Below are 25,377 nucleotides of genomic sequence, written 5' to 3'. Positions count from 1 at the left end.
GCCTCGTCGTCCGCAACCGCCTGTCAGATATAAAATCCAGTAACGCATGTACGAGATATTGATTTGCTCTCAGTTTTAAATGGAATGTCGATACCTGACCTACATTTTATTCGCTGCAAAGTATAAGCTAAAATCAACCATAAGTGAAGTATAAGGAATGTGTTTTTACCGTGCAAACACTTCAAAATTTCAGCAATGTTTTGCTAAATTTGAAGCACTGCCGTAAGTATGACGAATAACGAAAACTTAGTTCTTTATCGAGTGAAGCTGCAGTAGGTATGACGAATAACGAAAAGTAACTTAGCTCTTTATCGATCGAATCAATCGGACTGTAAGATGCGCAAATGACAATTTTTTTTCCGTGTAATATTTTTCGAAAAGTCGGACAATAAGTGTTTCATAACGGACTGAACGCCGTCCCTCAGCACAGCCTCCATAATTTGGCGAGCAGTAAAGCCATAAAAAGTTACGCCTCAGCACGGAATGCAGAGAGCAGGTCTTTAGCAGCGAAAGGGACAATGGAAAAGTGTGTACTAGAGCTCTTAGTTGAAGAGAGACGATGTGCTAACAGGCCTCCTCCACGGAAATATGCTGAGCACTGCGGGCCGCCCTCATGGCAGGGCTGTTCCAGCGCGTGGTGTGCCAGAGCACAGTGTCTACCAGCGGCAGCATGCGGGCACCGGTGGCCGAGAGGAGCCGACGGCTCGCGCGCCACCTGGGGCTGCCGGAGGGCGCTTCTGCACGCGAGCTGGTCGCCTTCCTCAGGGACGTGCCCGCCAGGATGCTCGTCGAGCAGGCGCCCTACGCGCGCTCCAAAGAGGTCAGTCACCTCTCCAGGGGACTTCCTGTCCTTACTAAATTGTCTGCGTATGCGTGTTCTAAACGAATCTCGTACTCGAAATTTATGGTGTGCCCGCTTTCCACAGGGATAACACAAATATTTGTTTGTAAATGGAACTAATATTTTGTCATTACTGTTTAACTTTCAGACGTGTTTTACTTTTTATGTTAATGGCAACTTCAGCGGAGAATGAGAGAGTTATGTACACTTCTGTTATAACGTATAACATAACATTTTTTGCAGTTCTCGTTCTAATTTTTACTTCAATGAAATGTGACTCAAAGTTGTTTTTTTCTGAGTAATTCTGCATTTGACTTGGTAGTCTTTTTGTTTCTCAGACTATGAAATATATGATTTATATCTCTTTAATACCACTCTAGCATTTATTTCATACTGATAATACGATGACTGTCATGAACTTTGGTGGTAGACCTGTTTGTTTATGTGACGACTTGTTGTCTTGTTTGTCCATAAAAGTTTTGACAACTTCGCGTCTACCGGCCGCTGTGGCCGAGCGCTTCTAGTTGCTTCAGTCTGGAACCGCACTTCTGCTACGGTCCCATGTTCGAATCCTGCCTCGGGCATGGATGTGTGTGATGTCCTTACATTAGTTAGGTTTAAGTAGTTCTAAGTCGAGGGGACGGATGACCTCAGATGTTAAGTCCCATATTGCTTAGAGTCATTTGAACCATTTTTTGAACTTCTCGTCTCTTCCTTGTTCAACATCCATCCACACCGAGCGCGATGGCGCTTTAGTTAGCACACTGGACTCACATTCGGAAGGACCACGGTTCAAACCCGCGTTCATCTATCCTAATGTGGGTTTTCCTAAATCGCTTCAAGCAAACACCGGGATGGTTCCTTCGAAACGGCATGGCCCATTTCCTTCCCCATCCTTTCCTAAACCGATGACATCGATGACCTCACTGTTTGGTCCCGTGCCCCCCAAACCAACACTCACCCACTTACCCACGCTCTCTGTCTCTTTCTCACTCACTCTCTCTCTCTCTCTCTCTCTCTCTCTCACACACACACACACACACACACACACACACACACACACACACACACACACACACACACACACGAGAGAGAGAGAGAGAGAGAGAGAGAGAGAGAGAGAGAGAGAGAGAGAGAGTGTAACACGAGGAAGTCAGAAACCAGAAAACCAGTAAATCTTAACTTAGAGCAAAGAAATGGCTCTGAGCACTAAGGGACTTAACATCTGACGTCCTCAGTCCCCTAGAACTTAAAACTACTTAAACGTAACTAACCTAAGGACATCACACACATCCATGCCCAAGGCAGAAATCGAACCTGCGATCGTGCGGTTCCAAACTGAAGCTCCTAGTACCGCATGGCCGCAACGGCCGGCTTAGTGCACGCAACAGCAGTTGGGTCATGTTACAGAACAGCGCACATCTGATAGTTGCAGCCAGTTTGTATTTAATTAACTTCTTTCGTGAACCAGTTATTATTTAGAGCAGTCAACGTTGCATTTACGTGGTAATTTAACACGCATTAATATCCTGTTAAGCCTTGCAGATAACGATTCCAAATTATAGCAATTATGAACAGGAAACGCATATAAAATCTAAATATTAGCACTGTGCCTCGATAAAATTCTTTAATAATAGGCAATATAAAATTTAAAAATAACATGACACAAAATAATGGGAATTATCATCACCAGGAAGAAATTTAATCCAGGATAAAAAAAATTCACATTCACACTTCAATACGAGCATTACTCTAATGCATGTAGTACTGCTAAAAATCTGAAATGTTCAAGTAACGATTTATTTTAAAAACATGAATACCAAATATTACTTAAGTTACCGAATTTTAGTAAATGCTGATATCCTTACTGAAACTACCTGTAATCTACGAGTACTACACAGCACATCATTCACATAAAGAACCGTGTAAGTAACTACCTTTATCCATTAGGGAGACTGGAAACTAATGTCGTTCCTTACATGAAATTGAAATAGATGGACTGTTAACAAGTTTTTATTTTTAATTAACGATATAATAACCTTTGTTATCACAACCTTTTGCTATCTAGTGGCAAATTTTCAATGTCGGATCGAGAAATATCATTTCGCTTTTGAGCAAAATGTCTGAAGTTTGAATTTTGATTCCAGTTTTTTTTCCAGTTATAAAATGGTGTAGCGATAGGAATAATTGAAAATTCGACGGGGCAATATTAGGTAAGTATGGTGGGTAATCCCAATTCATTAATTCTTTTCCAGGGTTTATCTCGTACTGTGCAGCCTTAGGTTATCGTGTTGAAGAATAAGCCATGTGTGCTCAGAATCGCTGGGCACTTTTCAATTAAAGATGGATTTACTCAATCTAATTTTTCACATCGAAGGTCTACAATCACAGTTTGTTTAGGTTTCAGCAATTATAAATTAACGACTCCGCGAATACTCCTCCAAACACACGAAAGGGTCTTTTTGGGATGTAAACTTGGCTTCGCTGTACTTCATGGGGAATAATTCGGAGAAAGCAGCTGCCTTCACTGATGGATTATCATAGAGAACACAGTTTTCGCCTCCAGTGACCAAGCGAGCAAAATATGCTTCTGTTATGTGCCGCTGAAGCGATAACCTACCTCATTGAACCGGCTAACTTTGTTTGTGTTTACCAATTTGCTCCAAATGTTCTTCGATGGTCGACCAAGGTGAGGTAATAATGTTTGACAGTTCGTCGGTTGTCTGACATGGATTTGCTTCCAATTCCGGCCTCAACACCTCATTGTATAAAGTTGTTGGTCTCTCTGATCCATAAGAGTTCGAAATATCAAAATTACTGGATTTAAACTTACAAAACCATCTTCGTCATTTACCAACGTATGATGCTCTTGGATAAACATCGCAAATATATTTGTTACGAACTGTTGCGTTACTACATTTGCGTTATTCAAAAAGCGTGGAATCGAACGAATAAGAAGGAAAGGAAGAAAAAGAACAAGAAAAATATAGGAGGCCGTCTATAAGTCCGAACATAAACCTCAAAATGAAATGTATACCATCCCCACCTACAACCTTGAGAATGATTTGACATGGTTGTAGGTGGTAGTCTTAGTCTGAGAGATGGTGTACATTTCATTTTGAGGTTTATGTTCGGACTTACAGATGGCCTCCTGTATTTTTCTTGTTATTTTTCTTCCTTTCCTTCTTATTCCTTCGATTTCACTTGGTATAATCCTACATAATTTTATAGGACTTATATGTTGGGAGATAGACGTTTTTTGATATACAGGGATTGAGAATCCTCTTTGAATATATGGCTATATGAGGCAGCTACTGTCTTTGAATTAACGCACTCAGCACAGTGTGGGACGGTCTTACATAGGGGTTATAATGAAGTGCCAGTGGTGACCAGATGTTTGATGATTTTTGTAGTACAATTGCATTGGTTTAATTCGTGAATGATATTGGGTTTTAAGACAAACTCTTTTATGCTTTATATCGTTAATATTGCTGCAGCTATTTGTCGTACCACACATAATACGACCTAGGCTACACATATTTAACTTATTTATTCTGACATGTTTATGTCACATTTTCTTGTATTTCAATTTATTTAATTATTTATTTATATTAGTTAATTATTAAAAAAAATTATTCCACTGGACATATGAATGTATACATTACAGTCTGAGTCCCTACTTCCTTTACCGGTACATCTACAGCGTTATTCATTGATGTTTTCTCCTATCCTCCAGGAGACGATCCTGCAGGATGCGTTTCCCTTCTGGCCGACAGTGGAGCCTGAGGACTCAGAGGGAGGATCCTTCATTACGCAGGACCCAGAGGACATCATGGCCAGCGGAAACTACAATGCAGTTCCTGCCATCATCGGTGTCAACTCTCAGGAGGGCTACATCTACCTCAAAGGTGAGCATACAACTCACAGTGAAGTCTACTGACAAAAATTAATTCAGTTCCATAGTATGGTCTGCACTGCGTCTACATCCTTTGAAATGTAAATACGCTCTCTGCCCTCAGGGGTTGTGACAGTTGATTCAGTTACAAATACGTGTCTTCTGCACCTTGTTATTCAATACTGATTCTTACACTTATAATGATCAGTGAGAGGCCTGTCTTACCAAGAATAGCGAGGAATTTCATAAATCTTCAACGTTGTTACCCGTAAAGATATCTCCTCTACTGACTGTTGTTCTGTTCACCTCTGAGATAAATGTTAAGGAATTTCTTCAGAGTAGAGCTGCAAGGGAAAAGAAATTGAGGTGCAAGTAATTTGCTGTATAACTGACATAACATCGAATGCTACCTCTTCAGACAAAATAAAATTTTCTCTCTAACGTGTCACTGTTACCTGTAGTTTGTATGAGACGCAATGATAGAAAACCCGGTGACTCTAAAACAAATACGATGTTATGCAAACGTCGGAAAATTCCGTTTTAAACGACGATATAACTTGTGTTGCAGATCTTCTAGGTGACGTGGCATCCATTCGCGACCTCGACAACAACTTTCATCTGCTAGTCCCAAAAACCATCGCACCGACAGAAGAGCAACGTTCATCAGTGGCGCGCCTCATCAGAAGATTCTACTTTGCGAACAAGCGCCTGGACGCCAGCACATTGCGGCAGTACTCACAGGTAACCTCTTCACAAGTAAATCTTGTGAATGTTTCTACAGGAGAAACCACAATAATCGATTAAATGGAAAACAATTGTCCAAAGGAATCGATTTTCGATTTGCTGAATAGAGTTTGTAGTTCAGACGTTGTAAGCTCCTACTGATACGATTTTACATGACGAACGTGGTCTTTGTGGAAAATCTTTATTCTCTGCGCCTGTCTTCAAATGGTCTGCACTAGATTGTGCCAGATCACAAAAGATCACTTAAGGGTTTCGGTCTTTCAGTCATCTATCATGTAGGGGCTGATAGTCACTCATGGACTGTACATCGTATAGAAGGGTCGAGATTAGTTGGGAAGGTACTTGGATAGTTTTCCGAGCGTTCACGTATAGCCTGTCGTACATACGAGGGGGATGAGTTAAGAATGGAATGTCAATGACAGTAACGAATATATTTTTGCTACACTCCCTCACTGAGTACTGAAATTTAATGGACTTACGTATTATCCTCCCGTATATTACGCGTGTTGTTGTTGTTGTGGTCTTCAGTCCAGAGGCTGATTTGATGCAGGTCTCGATGCTACTCTATCCTGTGCGAGACTCTTCATCTCCGAATAACTACTGTAACCTACATCCTTCTGAATCTGCTTCCTGTATTCATCTCTTGGTCTCTCTCTACGATTTTTACCCTCCACGCTTTCGTCTAGTACTAAGTTGGTAATACCTTGATGCCTCAGAACGACGCCTTCTTCTAGTCAAGTTATCCACAATTCTATTCAGTACTTCCTCATTATTTACGTAATCAACCCATCTGATCTTCGGCATACTTCTGTATCACTACATTTCGAAAGCGTCTATTCTCTTCTTGCCTGAACTGTTTATTGTCCATGTTTCATTTCCATACATTGATACAATCCCTACAAATACTTTCAGAAAAGACTCCATTACCCTTAAACCTATACTCGGTGTTGACATATTTCTCTTCAGAAACGGTGTCCTTGCCATAGCCAGTCTACATTTTATATCATCTGTACTGCGACCATCACTAGTTATTTTACTCCGCAAAAGCAAGACTCCTTTACTACCTTAAGTGGATCTTTTTCTAATCTAATATCCTCAGCATTACCTGGTCTAATTAGACTACGTTCCATTATCCTCGTTTTACTTTTGTTGGTGTACACCTTACATCCTCCTTTAAAGACACTGTCCATTCCGTTCAGCTGCTCTTCCAGGTCTCAGGCGCCTTGTCACGGTTTGATCGGCTTCCCCCCATCTGAGGCTCGAGTCCTACCTCGCTCATGGGTGTATGTGTTGTCCTTAGCGTAAGTTAATTTAAGTTCGATTAAGTAGTGTGTAAATCTAGGGACCGTAGACCTCAGCAGTTTGGTCCCATAGCCCTTACCACAAATTTCCAGTTTTAATTGTCGTCGTCAAATCTCAATGTTTTTATTTCATGGACTTTAATTTCTAATCCAAAATTTTATTTCGTTTCCTTCATTGTCTGCTCAATATACACATTGAATAACATCGATGTTGGTGCATAGGTTAGCGCACCGGACTCGCATTCGGGAGAACGACGGTTGAATCCCGCATCCGGCCATCCGGATTTAGGTTTTCCTGATTTCCCTAAATCGCTCCAGGCCAAGTTCGGGATGGTACCTTTGAAGGTGAATGGCCGCCTTCCTTCCCTAATCCGATGAGACCGATGACCTCACAGTTTGGTCTCTTTCCCCAAGTCAACCCAACCATAATCGATAATAGGCTACAACCCTCTCTCATTCCATTCTCGACCACTGCTTCCCTTTCGTGCCCCCTCGACTCTTACAGCTGCCATCTGGTTTTGGTACAAATAGTAAATAGCCTTTCGCTTCCTGTGTTTTATCCCTGCGACCTATCTTCTACGAGAAACCGTCGGGTCAGTATTGCGTCGTGTGTTCCTACATTTTACAGGAAAATAAACTAATCTTCCCCGAGGTCGGCTTCTACGAGCTTTTCCATTCTTCTGTAAAGGACTAGTGAGGGGTATTTTGCAACCGTGACTTATTAAACTGATATCCTGTATCTGCATAGAAACGGAGGAATGGTTTAGATCATTTTCAGTCACACTTCACGTTGATATCATTGGTTTGTATTTTGAAAATTGATGAAAGATGTAGTTATTTCATGGTTGTATACTCATGAGCTAAGACATTACGACCACAGCTTAGTAACCTGTTGTTCCACCATTTTAACGCAATACACCTGGGCTTCACGGATTCACCAACTGCGTAGTAGGTTTCCTAAGGTGTATGGCACATTCAGTTGTCTGCCCGCAGGTCACACAATTCTTTTGAACAACAAGCCGGTGGTATTTGTGCGTGAATCTGGTGCCAGATAACGTCCAAAATGTATTTCATCGGCCATATATGTGTTTAATTATATTTTGGCGGAAGATGTAATCGCCGTTGGCGAAGACATTAAGGATAAAGGGATGCACAAGGTCTGCAATAATGATCACAAAATTGACAGTTGTCAAGGTGCCTTCGATTTGATCGCTTGGAAACTCACGTGAATGCCCCCACTGACATACGTAGGTGGCGCTGTGTATATATCGAGCAATCGTTCGCCTGGGTGACAGAACGCTTCCCCATTCGTCCCTGCTTCATTTATATATCGGATGGTTATAAACAAAAGGCAGCTAGTCACCGAGGTTCGGTGGCAACGAAACTTGGTAGATATGAAATACATCAAATCGGAACCGATTGACGCTGGAAAAAATAGTTCCAGTTTAGGCCACCAGGTGCAAAACGGGCGCTGCACGACATTTAATCGACGTCTGATATCAAACAAATTGTGTAAGTGACAACTAGTAATAAAATTTACAATATGTATTTTTAATTTGATTGACCTTTTCCATCCACGCCCGTTACTAATCCATTACATATGGAAACATTTCTTTACATGTCTTTTGCGTTCACAGCATCAGAATTGCAACTGGTTGCCAAAATAGCAACTAATTTTTTTCCAGAGTAAATCAGTTTCACATTAATATCTAACAAACTTCGCTGCCTTATGATGATCACAACCCTCACTCTACCTCTTTGGCTGTCGGCATTTCAATTTTAATCAGCTGGTACTTTCTTAACAGCGACACGTTCACGCAACGCCACAAGACTGCATTTAATCTCGCGGTGGGCAGCGCTCGTAATGTTTTATCTGATCAGTGAGTATATGAAGTTTAAAGTTGTGATATACTCCTCGTGGATAGGGATAAAACCACCTCTGCATAATCCCTTGATTTTTTAGTTACTTTCTCTAATCACGGTATAGAAAATGGATAACCGTTTGCTTACTTCGTACTGTAATCTACACTCCTGGAAATTGAAATAAGAACACCGTGAATTCATTGTCCCAGGAAGGGGAAACTTTATTGACACATTCCTGGGGTCAGATACATCACATGATCACTCTGACAGAACCACAGGCACATAGACACAGGCAACAGAGCATGCACAATGTCGGCACTAGTACAGTGTATATCCACCTTTCGCAGCAATGCAGGCTGCTATTCTCCCATGGAAACGATCGTAGAGATGCTGGATGTAGTCCTGTGGAACGGCTTGCCAAGCCATTTCCACCTGGCGCCTCAGTTGGACCAGCGTTCGTGCTGGACGTGCAGACCGCGTGAGACGACGCTTCATCCAGTCCCAAACATGCTCAATGGGGGACAGATCCGGAGATCTTGCTTGCCAGGGTAGTTGACTTACACCTTCTAGAGCACGTTGGGTGGCACGGGATACATGCGGACGTGCATTGTCCTGTTGGAACAGCAAGCTCCCTTGCCGGTCTAGGAATGATAGAACGATGGGTTCGATGACGGTTTGGATGCACCGTGCACTATTCAGTGTCCCCTCGACGATCACCAGAGGTGTACGGCCAGTGTAGGAGATCGCTCCCCACACCATGATGCCGGGTGTTGGCCCTGTGTGCCTCGGTCGTATGCAGTCCTGATTGTGGTGCTCACCTGCACGGTGCCAAACACGAATACGACCATCATTGGCACCAAGGCAGAAGTGACTCTCATCGCTGATGACGACACGTCTCCATTCGTCCCTCCATTCACGCCTGTCGCGACACCACTGGAGGCGGGCTGCACGATGTTGGGGCGTGAGCGGAAGACGGCCTAACGGTGTGCGGGACCGTAGCCCAGCTTCATGGAGACGGTTGCGAATGGTCCTCGCCGATACCCCAGGAGCAACAGTGTCCCTAATTTCCTGGGAAGTGGCAGTGCGGTCCCCTACGGCACTGCGTAGGATCCTACGGTCTTGGCGTGCATCCGTGCGTCGCTGCGGTCCGGTCCCAGGTCGACGGACACGTGCACCTTCCGCCGATCACTGGCTACAACATCGATGTAATGTGGAGACCTCACGCCCCACGTATTGAGCAATTCGGCGGTACGTCCACCCGGCCCCCGGCATGCCCACTATACACCCTCGCTCAAAGTCCGTCAACTGCACATACGGTTCACTTCCACGCTTTCGCGGCATGCTACCAGTATTAAAGACTGCGATGGAGCTCCGTATGCCACGGCAAACTGGCTGACACTGACGGCGGCGGTGCACAAATGCTGCGCAGCTAGCGCCATTCGACGGCCAACACCGCGGTTCCTGGTGTGTCCGCTGTGCCGTGCGTGTGATCATTGCTTGTACAGCCCTCTCTCAGTGTCCGGAGCAAGTATGGTGGGTCTGACACACCGGTGTCAATGTGTTCTTTTTTCCATTTCCAGGAGTGTATAACTTTAACGGGCATTCACAATTCTGATGCTTCCTTATCACCTTTTAGTCTGAAACTATTTGTGCACTACGTGCGGGTTAATTGTTTTTGGAGTGGTTCAATACTTGTCACAAAGTTCTGTTATCTTCCTAATTACATTTGCTGATGGCTGCTGGAAACATTTCACGTTACTCCTGATAACGTGCAGGGGATCCGCATATTCTGGCAGCATCTGAGTTTCTGGAAGTCGATGTAAGTTGCTCAGATATAGACCATAGGCAGGTTCGCGGGCCTAATACTCATCCTTAACTAAGCTCCCGGGCTGGCTTGACAAGTAACCCAACAGAAGCGCTCCTACCGCATAAATTGAAATCTATATCGTCCGTGACATCAACACTTTTGCGGTAAGGCATTGATATGAACGACACCCCTTTCCCGACACGCTTCACCACCAAATTACGTCTCGTAACACGCATTTTTCAGAGTAAAATTATTTTAGTATTCAACCCATCTTCGGAAATTTATATTTATTTACGCATCGTGAACGTTATTTCTTTGCTTGCGGCGTTTTATAATAGTTGTCTTTAAAACTTCCGTTGCAAAATTCTGTAACACCGTTAGTGAAGAAACAATTTGAGGACACATCTGGGCCGGCCGGAGTGGCCGTGCGGTTCTAGGCGCTACAGTTTGGAGCCGCGTGACCGCTACGGTCGGAGGTTCGAATCCTGCCTCGGGCATGGATGTGTGTGATGTCCTTAGGTTAGTTAGGTTTACGTAGTTCTAAATTCTAGGGGACTGATGTCCTCAGCAATTAAGTACCATAGTGCTCAGAGCCGTTTCAACCATTTGGAAATGCCGTCATGGCAAAGTAAACACGGTTAATTCATCATAAATTACCTTCAGTTTCAGTCCCCGTGGTGTAGTACGTCCACACTCCATACTCGCACGAATTATTCGCTGGCCGGACTGAAACCAATCTGAAGCACGATGCTTCCCACAGGCCGCGAATTCACATCCGTGCTCTACAACTTTGCAGCCGGTATTAATCATAGTGGCGGAAAAATTCTTACAACTGGCCGTCGGGCAATTGGAGAAGATTACTGTGACGATGTTCTACATTAAATTACCAGCCACGAAACAGTCTGAAGACCTGAAAAAACGTGTCATTGTGTCGGTTACATAAGGACTCGGCGTGTGAAAAGTCATCACAAGTAAAACATCACACACACGCTATTTTGTCTCCGCCCTGGTTTGTTTCATAAAAGGTACCCATAATTTGCTTTACTACAGAGGTCCTCCAAATGCTTTCTGGTTGGTGTTCAGTACATCTGGTGATACGGCTAATAACGGATCCATTGGCCACAACACGTAAGTCTCTTGCTGTTTGTGGACATTCAGTGTCGGTTTACTTCCTTCAGTGACGCTGGAGGCGACGGCTTTACACTGTGAAAACCCCGAGCTGGTTACAGGGTCCTGCCTATAATGTTCTCAACTGTAACGTTCTGTATGAGGGAGAGATCCGGCGATCGTTCCCGCCAACGTGTGGTTTCGCAAGCACGAAGACTAGCAGAAGGAACGTAGGCAGTGCATGGACGGGCATTATCTTGCTGAAATGTATGCCTTGAAGGGCAACGAAACGGGGCATAAAATATTTTCGACGTATAGTTGAGCTGTAAAGGTGGTGAGGAAGACAATCAAAGGAATCCTGCTATCAAATGAAATAGTACCCCAGACCATAGCTCCTCGTTTCCGAGCCATATAACGGATGACAGGTTGGTATCCCATCGCTGTCTGGAGTGTCTCAAGCCACGTTTTCATTGGTCATCTTCCCTCACTTCGCAGGGGACTCATCACTGAAGACGTTCCTGCTCCAGGCAAATAGATTCCAAGTCGAAGACGTGTCTGGAGACGCCTCGGACAGCTGTGGGATACCAACCCTGAACATCGCCCACCATACGCACTTAAAACCAGGAATATTGGACTGGAGTGCCATATTTTTCAAAGCAAGAGCTCTCTCGTCAGTGGCGCTCTTACAGCACAGCGGTACGTCGACAGAACCGTTTTGTTGTCTTTCATGGCAAACCAACCTGGGCTTAAATTTCAGCATGTTAATGCCCGCCCACACGCAGGAAGAATATTCACTGCTTTCCTTCATGCCTGGGAGAGTCTACCTTGGTCAGACAGGTCACTCGATCTCTCCCCTGTTGAGGGTGTTGTAGCGTTATGGATATGACTCTACAGCCAGCTCGGGGTTTTGGCGATTTAAAGCTCCGTGTAGGGAGACATCGACACGATGTCCATCTGGAGGACATCCAACAACACTATCAATCAATTCCAAATGGAGTAACTGCCTGCACAAAGGCCAGATGTGGACCAACGCTTTATTGATATGCACAGTTTGTGAAGCTTTTACTCTTGAATGACTTATCCAATGTTACTGAAATTGTTATTATTAGTTCGTTGGTGCGTGTCTATCACATCTAATGATTTCGACATCTTTCGGATAACTCCTTCGTGGTGTGCAATTTTTTTTATGCCTTAGAGTGTAATAGTGCCGTTAGTCTCCTCTGATGTAAGGCTCAGATTATACGACCTTTATTTCACAGCAGACACGTGTTTATATGGCTTTGATACGAAAAAACCCTCAACATACATGGATTTAGCTCATCTGCCTTATTGAGAACAGTACAGTTACGTCTTAACAAATTTTCTATATTATAACTTCATGTAGAGTTCCGACCAAAGCCCTTTTTGTAATCAAACCGTTATCCTTACACTGGTATGGAAGTCGTGAAATTATTATTGGTACGAATAACGTCGATCACAGAGCTGGTGAGAGTAAGCACAACAGTAGCCTCATTAAGGTATTCTTCTTATTTAGCATGTTCTCCACTTTGGCTTGATTTGAAAACTTGATTACTTTTTCGTTTTAGGACTCTCTCTGCTCCTCTTAATGCTTGTACGTCATTGCATGCTTTCTGCGGAGTTTAACCGTTGGTGACGATTGCCGTACTATTTAGATAGACGAATTTTTCCTTGGCTGTTTTTCCTTCCTCTTCCTAAGTATCTTAGGGATTTCCTGTTACATTTGATGGTGAATCTTGAGTTTATGTTTACTGATGTATCTTGCTTTCTTGATGCCGAGCAGTGTGAGAATAGCACAGTTGACTATATTGCCTTTGAAGGCGATGATATCAGTGCAACATCAGTCGCCAGAAAGATGGCTGTGGGAGGTCATATTGGTGCTGCATGGCTGCAAGTATTCTTCAAAAAATGTTCAAATGTGTGTGAAATCTTATGGAACTTAACTGCTAAGGTCATCAGTCCCCCCCCCCATTTTTTTTTTTTTTTTTTTTTTTTTTTTTTTTTTTTTTTTTTTTTTTGTCATCAGTCTACTGACGGGTTTGATGCGGCCCGCCGCGAATTCCTTTCCTGTGCTAACCTCTACATCTCAGAGTAGCACTTGCAGCTTGACGTATTCCAATCTCTGTCTTCCTCTACAGTTTTTGCCCTCTACAGCTCCCTCTAGTACCATGGAAGTCATTCCCTCATGTCTTAGCAGATGTCCTATCATCCTGTCCCTTCTCCTTATCAGTGTTTTCCACATATTCCTTTCCTCCCCGATTCTGCGTAGAACCTTCTCATTCCTTACCTTATCAGTCCACCTTATTTTCAACATCCGTCTATAGCACCACATCTCAAATGCTTCGATTCTCTTCTGTTCCGGTTTTCCCACAATCCATGTTTCACTACCAGACGTACATCCTCAGAAATTTCATCCTCAAATTAAGGCCGGTATTTGATATTAGTAGACTTCTCTTGGCCAGAAATGCCTTTCTTGCCATAGCGAGTCTGCTTTTGATGTCCTCCTTGCTCCGTCGGTCATTGGTTATTTTACTGCCTAGGTAGCAGAATTCCTTAACTTCATTGACTTCGTGACCATCAATCCTGATGTTAAGTTTCTCGCTGACCTCATTTCTACTACTTCTCATTACCTTCGTCTTTCTCCGATTTACTCTCAAACCATACTGTGTACTCATTAGATTGTTCATTCCGTTCAGCAGATCATTTAATTCTTCTTCGCCTTCACTCAGGATGGCAATGTCATCAGCGAATCGTATCATTGATATCCTTTCACCTTGTATTTTAATTCCACTCCTGAACCTTTCTTTTATTTCCATCACTGCTTCCTCGATGTACAGATTGAAGAGTAGGGGCGAAAGCTACAGCCTCGTCTTACACCTTTCTTAATACGAGCACTTCGTTCTTGATCGTCCACTCTTATTATTCCCTCTTAGTTGTTGTTCATATTGTATATGACCCGTCTCTCCCTATAGCTCACCCCTACTTTATTCAGAATCTCGAAAAGCTTGCACCATTTTATATTGTCGAACGCTTTTTTCAGGTCGACATATCCTATGAACGTGTCTTGATTTTTCTTTAACCTTGCTTCCATTATTAGCCGTATCGTCAGAATTGCCTCTCTCGTGCCTTTACTTTTCCTAAAGCCAAACTGATCGTCACCTAGCACATTCTCATTTTTCTTTTCCATTCTTCCGTATATTATTCTTGTAAGCAGCTTCGATGCATGAGCTGTTAAGCTGATTGTGCGATAATTCTCGCACTTGTCAGCTCTTGCCGTCTTCGGAATTGTGTGGATGATGCTTTTCCGAGATTCAGATGGTATGTCGCCAGACTCATATATTCTACACACCAACGTGAATAGTGGTTTTGTTGCCACTTCAGCTAATGATTTTAGAAATTCTGATGGAATGTCATCTATCCCTTCTGCCTTATTTGACCGTAAGTCCTCCAAAGCTCTTTTAAATTCCGATTCTAATACTGGTTCCCCTATCTCTTCTAAATCGACTCCTGTTTCTTCTTCTATCACATCAGACAAATCTTCACCCTCATAGAGGCTTTCAATGTATTCTTTCCACCTATCTGCTCTCTCCTCTGCATTTAACAGTGGAATTCCCGTGGCACTCTTAATGTTACCACCGTTGCTTTTAATGTCACCAAAGGTTGTTTTGACTTTCCTGTATGCTGAGTCTGTCCTACCGACAATCATATCTTTTTCGATGCCTTCACGTTTTTCCTGCAGCCATTTCGTCTTAGCTTCCCTGCATTCCCTATTTATTTCATTCCTCAGCGACTTGTGTTTCTGTATTCCTGATTTTCCCGGAACATGTTTGTACTTCCTCCTTTCATCAATCAACTGAAGTATTTCTTCTGTTACCCATGGTTTCTTCGCAGCTACCTTCTTTGTACCTATGTTTTCCTCCCAACTTCCGTTATGGCCCTTTTTAGAGATGTCAATTCCTCTTAAGTGTGCTGCCTACTGTGCTATTCCTTATTGCTGTAACTTCAAACGTATTTCGTCATTCCTTAGAACTTCCATATCCCACTTCTTTGCGTATTGATTCTTCCTGACTAATGTCCTGAACTTCAGCTTACTCTTCATCACTACTATATTGTGATGTGAGTCTATATCTGCTCCTGGGTACGCCTTACAATCCAGTATCTGATTTCGGAATCTCTGTCTGACCATGATGTAATCTAATTGAAATCTTCCTGCATCTCCCGGCCTTTTCCAAGTATACCTCCTCCTCTTGTGATTCTTGAACAGGGTATTCGTTATTACTAGCTGAAACTTGTTACAGAACTCAATTAGTCTTTCTCCTCTTTGATTCCTTGTCCCAAGCCCATATTATCCTGTAACCTTTTTTTCTACTCCATCCCCTATAACTGCATTCCAGTCGCCCATGACTATTAGATTTTCGGTACCCTTTACATACTGCATTATCCTTTCAATATCCTCATACACTTCCTCTATCTGTTCATCTTCAGCTTGCGACGTCGGCATGTATACCTGAACTATCGTCGTCGGTGTTGGTCTGTTGTCGATTCTGATTAGAACAACCCGGTCACTGAACTGTTCACAGTAACACACCCTTTGCCCTACCTTCCTATTCATAATGAATCCTACACCTGTTATACCATTTTCTGCTGCTGTTGATATACCCGATACTCATCTGACCAGAAATCCTTCTCTTCCTTCCACTGCACTTCACTGACCCCTACTACATCTAGATTGAGCCTTTCCACTTCCCTTTTCAGATTTTCGAGTTTCCCTACCACGTTTAATCTTCTGACATTCCACGCCCCGACTCGTAGAACATTATCCTTTCCTTGATTATTCAATCTTTTTCTCATGGTAACCTCCCCCTTGGCAGTCCTCTTCCGGAGATCCGAATGGGGGACTATTCCGGAATCTTTTGCCAATGGAGAGATCATCATGACACTTCTTCAACTACAGGCCACATGTCCTGTGGATACACGTTACGTGTCTTTAATGCAGTGGTTTCCATTGCCTTCTGCATCCTCATGTCGTTGATCATTGCTGATTCTTCCGCCTTTAGGGGCAATTTCCCACCCCTAGGACAAGAGAGTGCCCTGAACCTCTATCCGCTCCTCCGCCCTCTTTGACAAGGCCGTTGGCAGAATGAGGCTGACTTCTTATGCCGGAAGTCTTCGGCCGCCAATGCTGATTATTTATCACAATTTAGGCAGTGGCGGGGATCGAACCCGGGAATGAAGACGTTTGATTATGAATCAAAGCTTACCCACTACTTAACCTAAATTATCCTAAGGACAAACACACACACACACACACACACACACACACACACACACACACACACACACATGCCTAAGGAAGGACTCGAACCTCCACCGTGACCAGCCGCACAGTCCACGTCTGTGGCGCCCCGGACCGCTCGGCTAATCCGCTCGCAAGTATTCTTCGCCCTGTTCGTACTGTACTTGAGTGTCCATCTATAATGCTCCCGAAATGAATTACATTTACTCCCTACAGCTCTCGTCTCTCAAAAGATTTGTATACCTCGTCTTTCCAGCGGGAGCACAATTGTCACCGTTAACAAATGTATGTTAGTGACATGATGACCCAAAACATTATGACCACCTACTTAATAGCTTGCTTGTTCGTCTTTGGAACGAAATACATCACGCATTCTTCGTATCAGCGATACGACAGTTTGTCGGTACGTTTGTGGAGGTATGAGGCGTTAGATGTTTACCCGCAGGTCATGTAAATCGCGTAAATAACGGGCCTCTGATTAGCGTACGCGGTGATGGCTCTCTATAACGACTCAGATGTGCCTCATAGCATTTACATCAAGCCAATTTGGTCACCGAGACATCAACTTGAGTTCACTATAACGGTCCTCAAACCACTGTAGTACAGTTCTGGCTCTTAGACACGGACAGTTGTGCTGCTGAAAGATGTCATCGCCGTCGAGGAAGACATCAAGCATGAAGGAATTCAGATAGTTTGCAGCTGTCAAAGTGTCGATTACAACCACAGTTCCTATGCAAGCGCAAGAGAATGCTTCTCATAGCATAATGCTGCTCAGACCCCTCTTCGTCCGTGGCGCTTTGCGCGTTTCGAGCCGCCGTTCACCCCCATGATGGCGTTTGTGGAGACAACCATCGACCCAGTGTACCATAATCTTGATTCACCCGAAGAGCCGACACGTTTCCAGTGATCGACGGTCGAATCCCGATGGCCCAGTGCCCACTGCAACCGTAAATGATGATATCGTTGGGTCAATCAACATGTGAACAAGTACGGGTGGTTTGCTGCATTCCCTCGCATTCAACAACGTACGACGAACGGTGTGCTCCGAAAAACTTGTACCTGCACCACCAAAGTGCTTTGCTTTTTCGACAGAGATGCCATAAATCACCATCTATGCTACTTTATAGACGATGTAAGTCTCCGATCGCCACTTTCTGGTTCAAATGGTTCAAATGGCTCTGAGCACTATGGGACTTAGCGTCTATGGTCACCAGTCCCATAGAACTTAGAACTACTTAAACCTAACTAACCTAAGGACATCACACAACACCCAGCCATCACGAGGCAGAGAAAATCCCTGACCCCGCCGGGAATCGAACCCGGGAACCCGGGCATGGGAAGCGAGAACGCTACCGCACGACCACGAGCTGCGGACGCCACTTTCTGTGAAGAGTCTTTGACGTCCAACCATTTAAGACCTAATAGTAGTTATACTGTCTTAACTCTTTCCGTAGAAGCTCATGACAGTAGCAGGTGAACATTCGACCAGCTTCGCCGTTTTAGAGATACGCGTCCACAGTCTCAGCGTAGTAAAAATCTGCCCTCTGTCAAAGTCGCTTATCTCACTGTATATCCCAATTTGCAGCCCACATTTTCGTTAGGGTGACCCCCGTCCGTTTTTGTTCCACTTATATTCTTTTGTTGCCGAACCACATGCCCGCATCGCCACCAGGTGGAATCGAAAGTCGCGGTGGACAGTGGTCATAAGCTTTTGGCTTATAAGTGTCAATAGTGATGTTTCCTTTTTTAATAAACATTTTTGGAACAGCGGTCAAAAAATTTTTTTATAAATTTTCTTTTTAAAATTCAATCTTGATCGCACCACGTATGCTACAAGAACATAGGTGAACGGTTTCGGTCATTTCACATGACCATCATCAGATCTGTAATTTAATTTAAAAAGTAATAGAAACCTTACTAGATTGACAATAAAGTCGGACAAAATGCTTGTAAGGATAAAATACACTAAGACTTGTCATACGCATGGAATGCTACGAAGATGGTAGGTGGAGTACTCTTCTCAGCTGCTATGATGTCAACTGGTGCCAGCAAGTGACGGGCATACGCTTAAATATGAAGATGCTCCGCCTACCTATTCTCCTCTCTACCTCAAGTCAACGAATCGGTGTAAAACGGGTTCACATAATCGGCAAAACATAAAAAAACAGAATACAATAATCCACTACTGGCCATTAAAATTGCTACACCACGAAGATGACGTGCTACAGACACGAAATTTAACCAACAGGAAGAAGATTATGTGATATTCAAATGATTAGCTTTTCAGAGCAATCACACAAGGTTGGCGCTGGTGGCGACACCTACAACATGCTGACATGAGGAAAGTGTCCAACAGATTTCTCGTACACAAACAACAGTTGACCGGCGTTGCCAGGTGAAACGTTATTGTGATGCCTCGTGAGAGGAGGGGAAACGCGTACCATCACGTTTCCGACTTTGATAAAGATCGAATTGTAGTCTATCGCGATTGCGGGTTATCGTATAGCGACATTGTTGCTCACGTTGGTCAAGATCCAATGACTGTTAGGAGAATATGGAATCGGTAGGTTCAGGAGGAATGCCGTGCTGGAACCCAACGGCCTCGTATCACTAGCAGTGGAGATGACAGGCATCTTATCCGCATCGCTGTAACGAATCGTGCAGCCACGTCTCGATCCCTGAGTCAACAGATGGGGATATTTGCAAGACAACAGCCATCTGCATGAACAGTTCGACAACGTTTGCAGTAGCATGGACTATCAGCTCGGAGGCCATGACTGCAGTTACCCTTGACGCTGCATCACAAGCAGGAACGCCTGCGATGGTGTACTCAACGACGAATCTGGGTGCACGAATGGCAAAACGTCATTTTATCGGGTGAATCCAGGTTCTGTTTACAGCATCATGATGGTCGCATCCGTGGTTTCGACATCGCGGTGAACACGCTTTGGAAGCGTGCATTCGTCATCGCCATACTGGCGTAATACCCGGCATGATGGTATGGGGTACCATTGGTTACACGTCTCTGTCACCTCTTGTTCGCATTGACTGAACTTTGAACAGTGGACGTTACATTTCAGTTGTGTTACGACCCGTGGCTCTACGCTTCATTCGATCCCAGCGAAACCCTACTTTTCCGCAGAATAATGCACGACCGCATGTTGCAGCTCCTGTACGGGCCTTTCTGGCTACAGAAAATGTTCGATTGCTGCGCTGGCCAGCACATTCTCCACATCTATCGCCATCTTAAAACGTCTAGTCAATGGTGGCCGAGCAACTGGCGTGTCACAATATGCCAGTCTCTACTATTGAACCTGCATGGGCAGCTGTAGCTGTACACGGCATCCAAGCTCTGTTTGAGTCAATGCCCAGGCGTATGAAGGCCGTTATTACGGCCAGAGGTGGTTGTTCTGGGCACTGATTTCTCAGGCTCTATACTCCAAAACTGCGTAAAAATGTATTCACATGTTAGTTCTAGTATAATATATTTGTCCAATGAATACCCATTTATCATCTGCATTTATTCTTGGTGTAGTAATTTTAATGGCCAGTAGTGTAACATAAAATAGCTATGTAAAAAAGTCTCTTTATAACCATGTAACTACTTAAATATTGTATAAAATATCAATTAAAAGCTTTAAAACAACTGTACAGACGATGTATACTCAGTGTGGCCTCTATGGGCCAAGGTGCTACTACCAAAATGGTTTCAAAGTCAACGATATCGTGAAGGTTAATATTTTATTTATATTTTTGTTTAAATGAATAAAAATGAAGCTATGTTTATTACATTATAAAGGAAAATTGTATATCGAATTTGTGAACAAATCCAAAAATTGGTACATGTGTACTAAAACTACCAGTGCATTGCAATAACTTTTATACAGCAGCTGATGGTGTACATAAATACGCCTTTCACAATAAGTACTTATTCACACTGTACTTCTCTGCCTAAGAACTGTATTTTCTGATGCTCTTACAGGAAATTTGTATGTTCTAAGACTTATTATTCAGAAACGGTAAATCTCAGTGTTCTTGCCCTACAATTACTTCGTGGCAGTACGTCTCCTAACTGGATAACAGTTTATTCGAGACAGCAGGTACTTTGTGAACAAGGTTTTTCTTTTTCATTTTGCGTGAGAAGAAGTGGCCGGCTACTCCGTTTATCTACTGGTCAGTTTATTGACGGTGGCCTGTTGCCGTTGCAGGTGCGTGGAGACGCGACGTACATCTACCAGTGCTATAGGGCCGCCAAGAGACAGGCCGAGAAGTTCCCTGCTCAACCTGTATACTTCTATTTCTTCGACGTTGATACACGGCTCAACTGGTTCAAAAGACTGTACGGGGCGCAGGATTTTCCAGGTGAGTCACACTGAGGTGAGAGTGTTCCCATTAGTCTGATACAGCCAAAGCAGCCTTTGCTCTAACGCAGTGGCTCTAATCCACGAGGAATAGCGCCACTGCGTAAGGTGAGGAATTGTTAAGATTATTTCCCTTTAATTTTATCCCAGTTCTGTAGCTTCCTCCCTTCCACATAGACTACTAGACAGATACAGTCATGACCATGTCGTGTACGGTACCAGGGCTGCCTGATGTAAAACGTAAGGATTTGCGTCAACTGCGATTCTTGCAGGCAGCGATTGGCCTATAGGTGCCCACTTAAACCCAGTCTACACTGTCAGCGCCTGAGGGCCGCGCATTCGTAAAAGCTTAGTGGTTAAGGCGAAGACAGGGAATAGAAGCTGTCCGTTGCTTGGTCGACTGCTGCAAGCTGGCGTACTACCATTTAAACCCAATGGTAAAGTGGAGTCACGCAAGCACAGTTTTTCTCAAGAATTGGTCCTCGTGACAGCAACGTAACCATTTAATAATCTACGGAGACAACAAAATCATAAAATCCATACGTCGTGCTCTATTGCTTTTAGAAATGGTGTAAAAGACTTTCCTTATACAAAAAGAAGTCGTTAGTAAATCATACTACACTCTGCGACTGATTTCAGCAAGACATTCGTCATCTGACATATAGAGATTCATTACGTTTAAGAGCTTACAACTTTGTCTGAGAAAAAAGTAGGTAATACTGCACATTAGATCATCAATCAGTTTAACTGCATGGGGTGAAATAAAATATGTATCCTTAATTACAATGGACATCAACGCCTATAACCAAAAACATAATATTTGGTAACCCAGCAGGAATGGGAAATATTCAACGCTCAAGAGGTAAAAAGCTTCGTCTGGAGATATTCCGTATTCCAAATGTTTCCCGAGGCAGTACATATTTAATGTTATTTGTCTTTGTGATAGTGGTGCCCATGTGTGTGACTTACCCTAATCGCTGGATCTGTCGCGATAGTACCATTAATTGGCCAGGAATATTTGTTTATCGGGAAGTATGTAAAAACTAAAAGTGAGTACGCGAGATGAACTGCTTGGTCACATCATGGAAGTTGATCCCCTCATTAGGAAACGTACATAGGCACTCGCAAGCAACCCCTTGAGTGTGGTGTCTCAAAAGGCTAATGTTTACGGCATTGGACGCCCCACATATTGTCTGCCATGCATCCACAATATTGAATGTTAATAAGGCGGTACTGGAAGTATACAAATATGAGCACGGTATGAGGTTAGAGAAGGCAGTGGAACTGCTTAGTCGACAAATACATTAAGAGATCAAAACTATCCCGACACCCACAAAACATTTGCTTTTCATATTAGGTGCATTGTGCTGCCACCTACTGCCAGGTATTCCATATCAGCGACCTCAGTAGAAAATAGGAATGAAAATAGCAGTGTCAACACTGGATTAAATGGAGAACTAGCAAAAAAGAAATCCAGAATATAAAAACCAGTATAAAAACGCAACAACACAAAAACAAAAAACAAAAAAAAACAGAAACTGCAACACTCAGAAAACTTTGGAGAAAAGTTCAAAATGAAAATATTATCATTTTAAAACCAGACAAGGCGAGAAACAGTAGTAGTGATAGATAAAGAACAATACATTGAAAAAACACAGGAATTCATTTCACAAAATAACATTAAAAATTAAAATCAGACTCAGGAAACAGATTCCAGACAAATGTAAAAAACACCCTGAAAAATATTGACATCATACTGTATCACACAGAGAAAAGAAAGTTGACACAGATCAGTCCCACTGAACTGCTCCTCCGAAGCCAACCAAAAATCCACAAACCGAACCTTCCTGTGAGGCCAATACTAGATATTAGAAAATCCGTCAATTAAAAGCTTGCAGGATATATGTTAAAAGTAATGTCTGAAAATTTCAAAGCACAAGAAGACAGAACCATTAAAACACCACACATCTCATACAACAAATAAAAGATGTAAAAATCCCAGACACAGCTAACACTCCTCTCATTTGATATAGAAAACAGGTATTCCAACTTACCAGTACCAGAAACAATAGAAATTATAGATAAGAAGCTGAAAACTTATAGTCAGCTCCCTGATGAACATATTAAGGAAATGCGCACTCTAATAAAGCTCATAACAGAGCAAAATTACTTCCAGTTCAATAATGAATTCTATTTACAAGAAGATGGATTACTGAAAGGGTCCCCAGGTTCAAGAGCCTTACCCAATTTTTTTGTAAACCACATTGAACAGATCATTTTCACAAAAATAGTAGCAAAAGAATACAACTTATTATATTGGTACAAGTATATGGATGACATCCTTTGCCTAATACATAAACCACAAACAAAAAATTGAAAAACTGCATACTGACATCAACAAGATACATAACTAGATAAAACTCACAACTGAAAGAATACAGAATAACCATATTAACTTTTTGGATATAACAATCAAAAACAAAATAATAAGCATATATTTGAAATTTACCATAAATCCATAGCAACAGACATTATTATTCCCCAATCCTCGAACCATCCATATGCACAAAAGCAAGCACCACTACGACACATGCCCCATAAAGTCAACACAGTACCACTCACCAAAGAAAGCTACCAAAAAGAACTGGACATAATATTGCAGATAGCATAAAATAATGGTTACAATAATAACACAGTCACAAAGCTAAACAACAAAATTAAAAGTAAAATAAAAGCAGAAAGCTCCAAACAACAGACAACAACACAATAGAACCAAACACAAACGAGCAGTCCCATACCAACTACACAGAATAATCAGAAAAAGATGAAAGAAAACAGAAGATGGTACACAATGACATACAAATTCATCTATTAAATCACCAACATTTTCAAAAGACAGGCCATAAACATAGCATACGCAACAGACAATTCTATACAAAAATACACCCCAAAACTGACAGAGACATATACCAGGAAGCAGGTATATATCAAGTACAGTGTAACACTTCTGAAGCCACAATCATAGGGCAAACAGAGAGAACATTTGATGTCAGATACAAGGAACACATTATAGGCTAGAAATATGGGACTAACCACTCCACATTTGCAGAACACCTAAGAGAAAATGGCAACAAACCAACCACTAGAGAAGATGACATGAAAATAATTAGAATCAACAATAAAAAACACCTCCTGACCATGCAAGAAAATTATCATATACATAAAACCAAAGCAGAGGGCAAAATCCTGTTGAATGACCAAGTGCACTTGCCAAGCCATTCATTACTTACACTAATAGGTAAAATAATAGAATAACGTTTCGCAAAAAGTATAAATATAATAATATTGTGCAGTGTAATAATAACAGAATCCAACAGCTTTACTCTCACTCATCAATGAGTCCCTCCACAGAATATATAAAAGAAACGTCAAAACAGCTGTCACCAAAATTTTCAGCCAGCTAGTACACCCGCCACGGCCCCCCCGCCCCCCCCCCCCCCCAAAATCTGATCTATCTCCCTCTCTGTCACTCATACACACGCACACACACACACACACACACACACACACACACACACACACACACACACACACGGTATAAACATCATAAATAGGAACTAGTATCGAACATATACTTCGTTAGGTTGGCAAAAAATAGGTAAACATACCAAAGAAGATGAAACACGAAATGGAGTCGCAATATTTACCTTGTGAAAAGCAGTGTACGACGAAATAGTTGTATCGAGTGACAAAAGAACAATAGTCCACCCAAAAAAGAGTGAGAAACATGATGAACAGTGTGTGGGAGCTGAGAACACAAAGATGTGATTATACGGCAGTGATAAAACTGGTAGTGCGACCTCCAGACCATATGTGAGGAAACGCAGATCAGCAAATCGTAAGTAATTACTTTTTTATTAAAAATCGTGATTTGAACTTTTTGATAATCTATAACTAACAAAACTGTATCGTTATAGATCCCGTTGATGATGAGCTAGAACCGGAGAAGGCGAAACGCGTGTGGGATAAGTAAAGTAACTAGCAGCAGGAAAAGGCAGTTTTATTTACAAAACAAGTATAATTGTTGATACTTGGGATTTCGCAGCCAAGGTGTTTCATGTCAGAGAAGCAATACAGCATGTTC

At 42.7% G+C, this 25,377-nt stretch overlaps 1 protein-coding gene across 1 annotated transcript in view; it reads left to right on the top strand.

Moving 5' to 3' along the window:
* LOC126332793 (juvenile hormone esterase-like) overlaps positions 1–25,377 on the top strand; it is an 81,706-nt gene that overhangs the window by 50,395 nt on the left and 5,934 nt on the right. The window contains exons 5-8 of the mRNA XM_049996674.1: positions 621–820; positions 4,578–4,749; positions 5,305–5,477; positions 21,081–21,234. Coding sequence (XP_049852631.1) covers positions 621–820; positions 4,578–4,749; positions 5,305–5,477; positions 21,081–21,234 — 699 coding nt within the window. The remainder of the gene's footprint in view (positions 1–620; positions 821–4,577; positions 4,750–5,304; positions 5,478–21,080; positions 21,235–25,377) is intronic.

The sequence above is a fragment of the Schistocerca gregaria genome, chromosome 2 (genome assembly GCF_023897955.1).
Source record: "Schistocerca gregaria isolate iqSchGreg1 chromosome 2, iqSchGreg1.2, whole genome shotgun sequence".
In the NCBI taxonomy this organism is placed as follows: Eukaryota; Metazoa; Arthropoda; class Insecta; order Orthoptera; family Acrididae; genus Schistocerca; species Schistocerca gregaria.
This window is presented reverse-complemented; position numbering and strand designations above follow the sequence as displayed.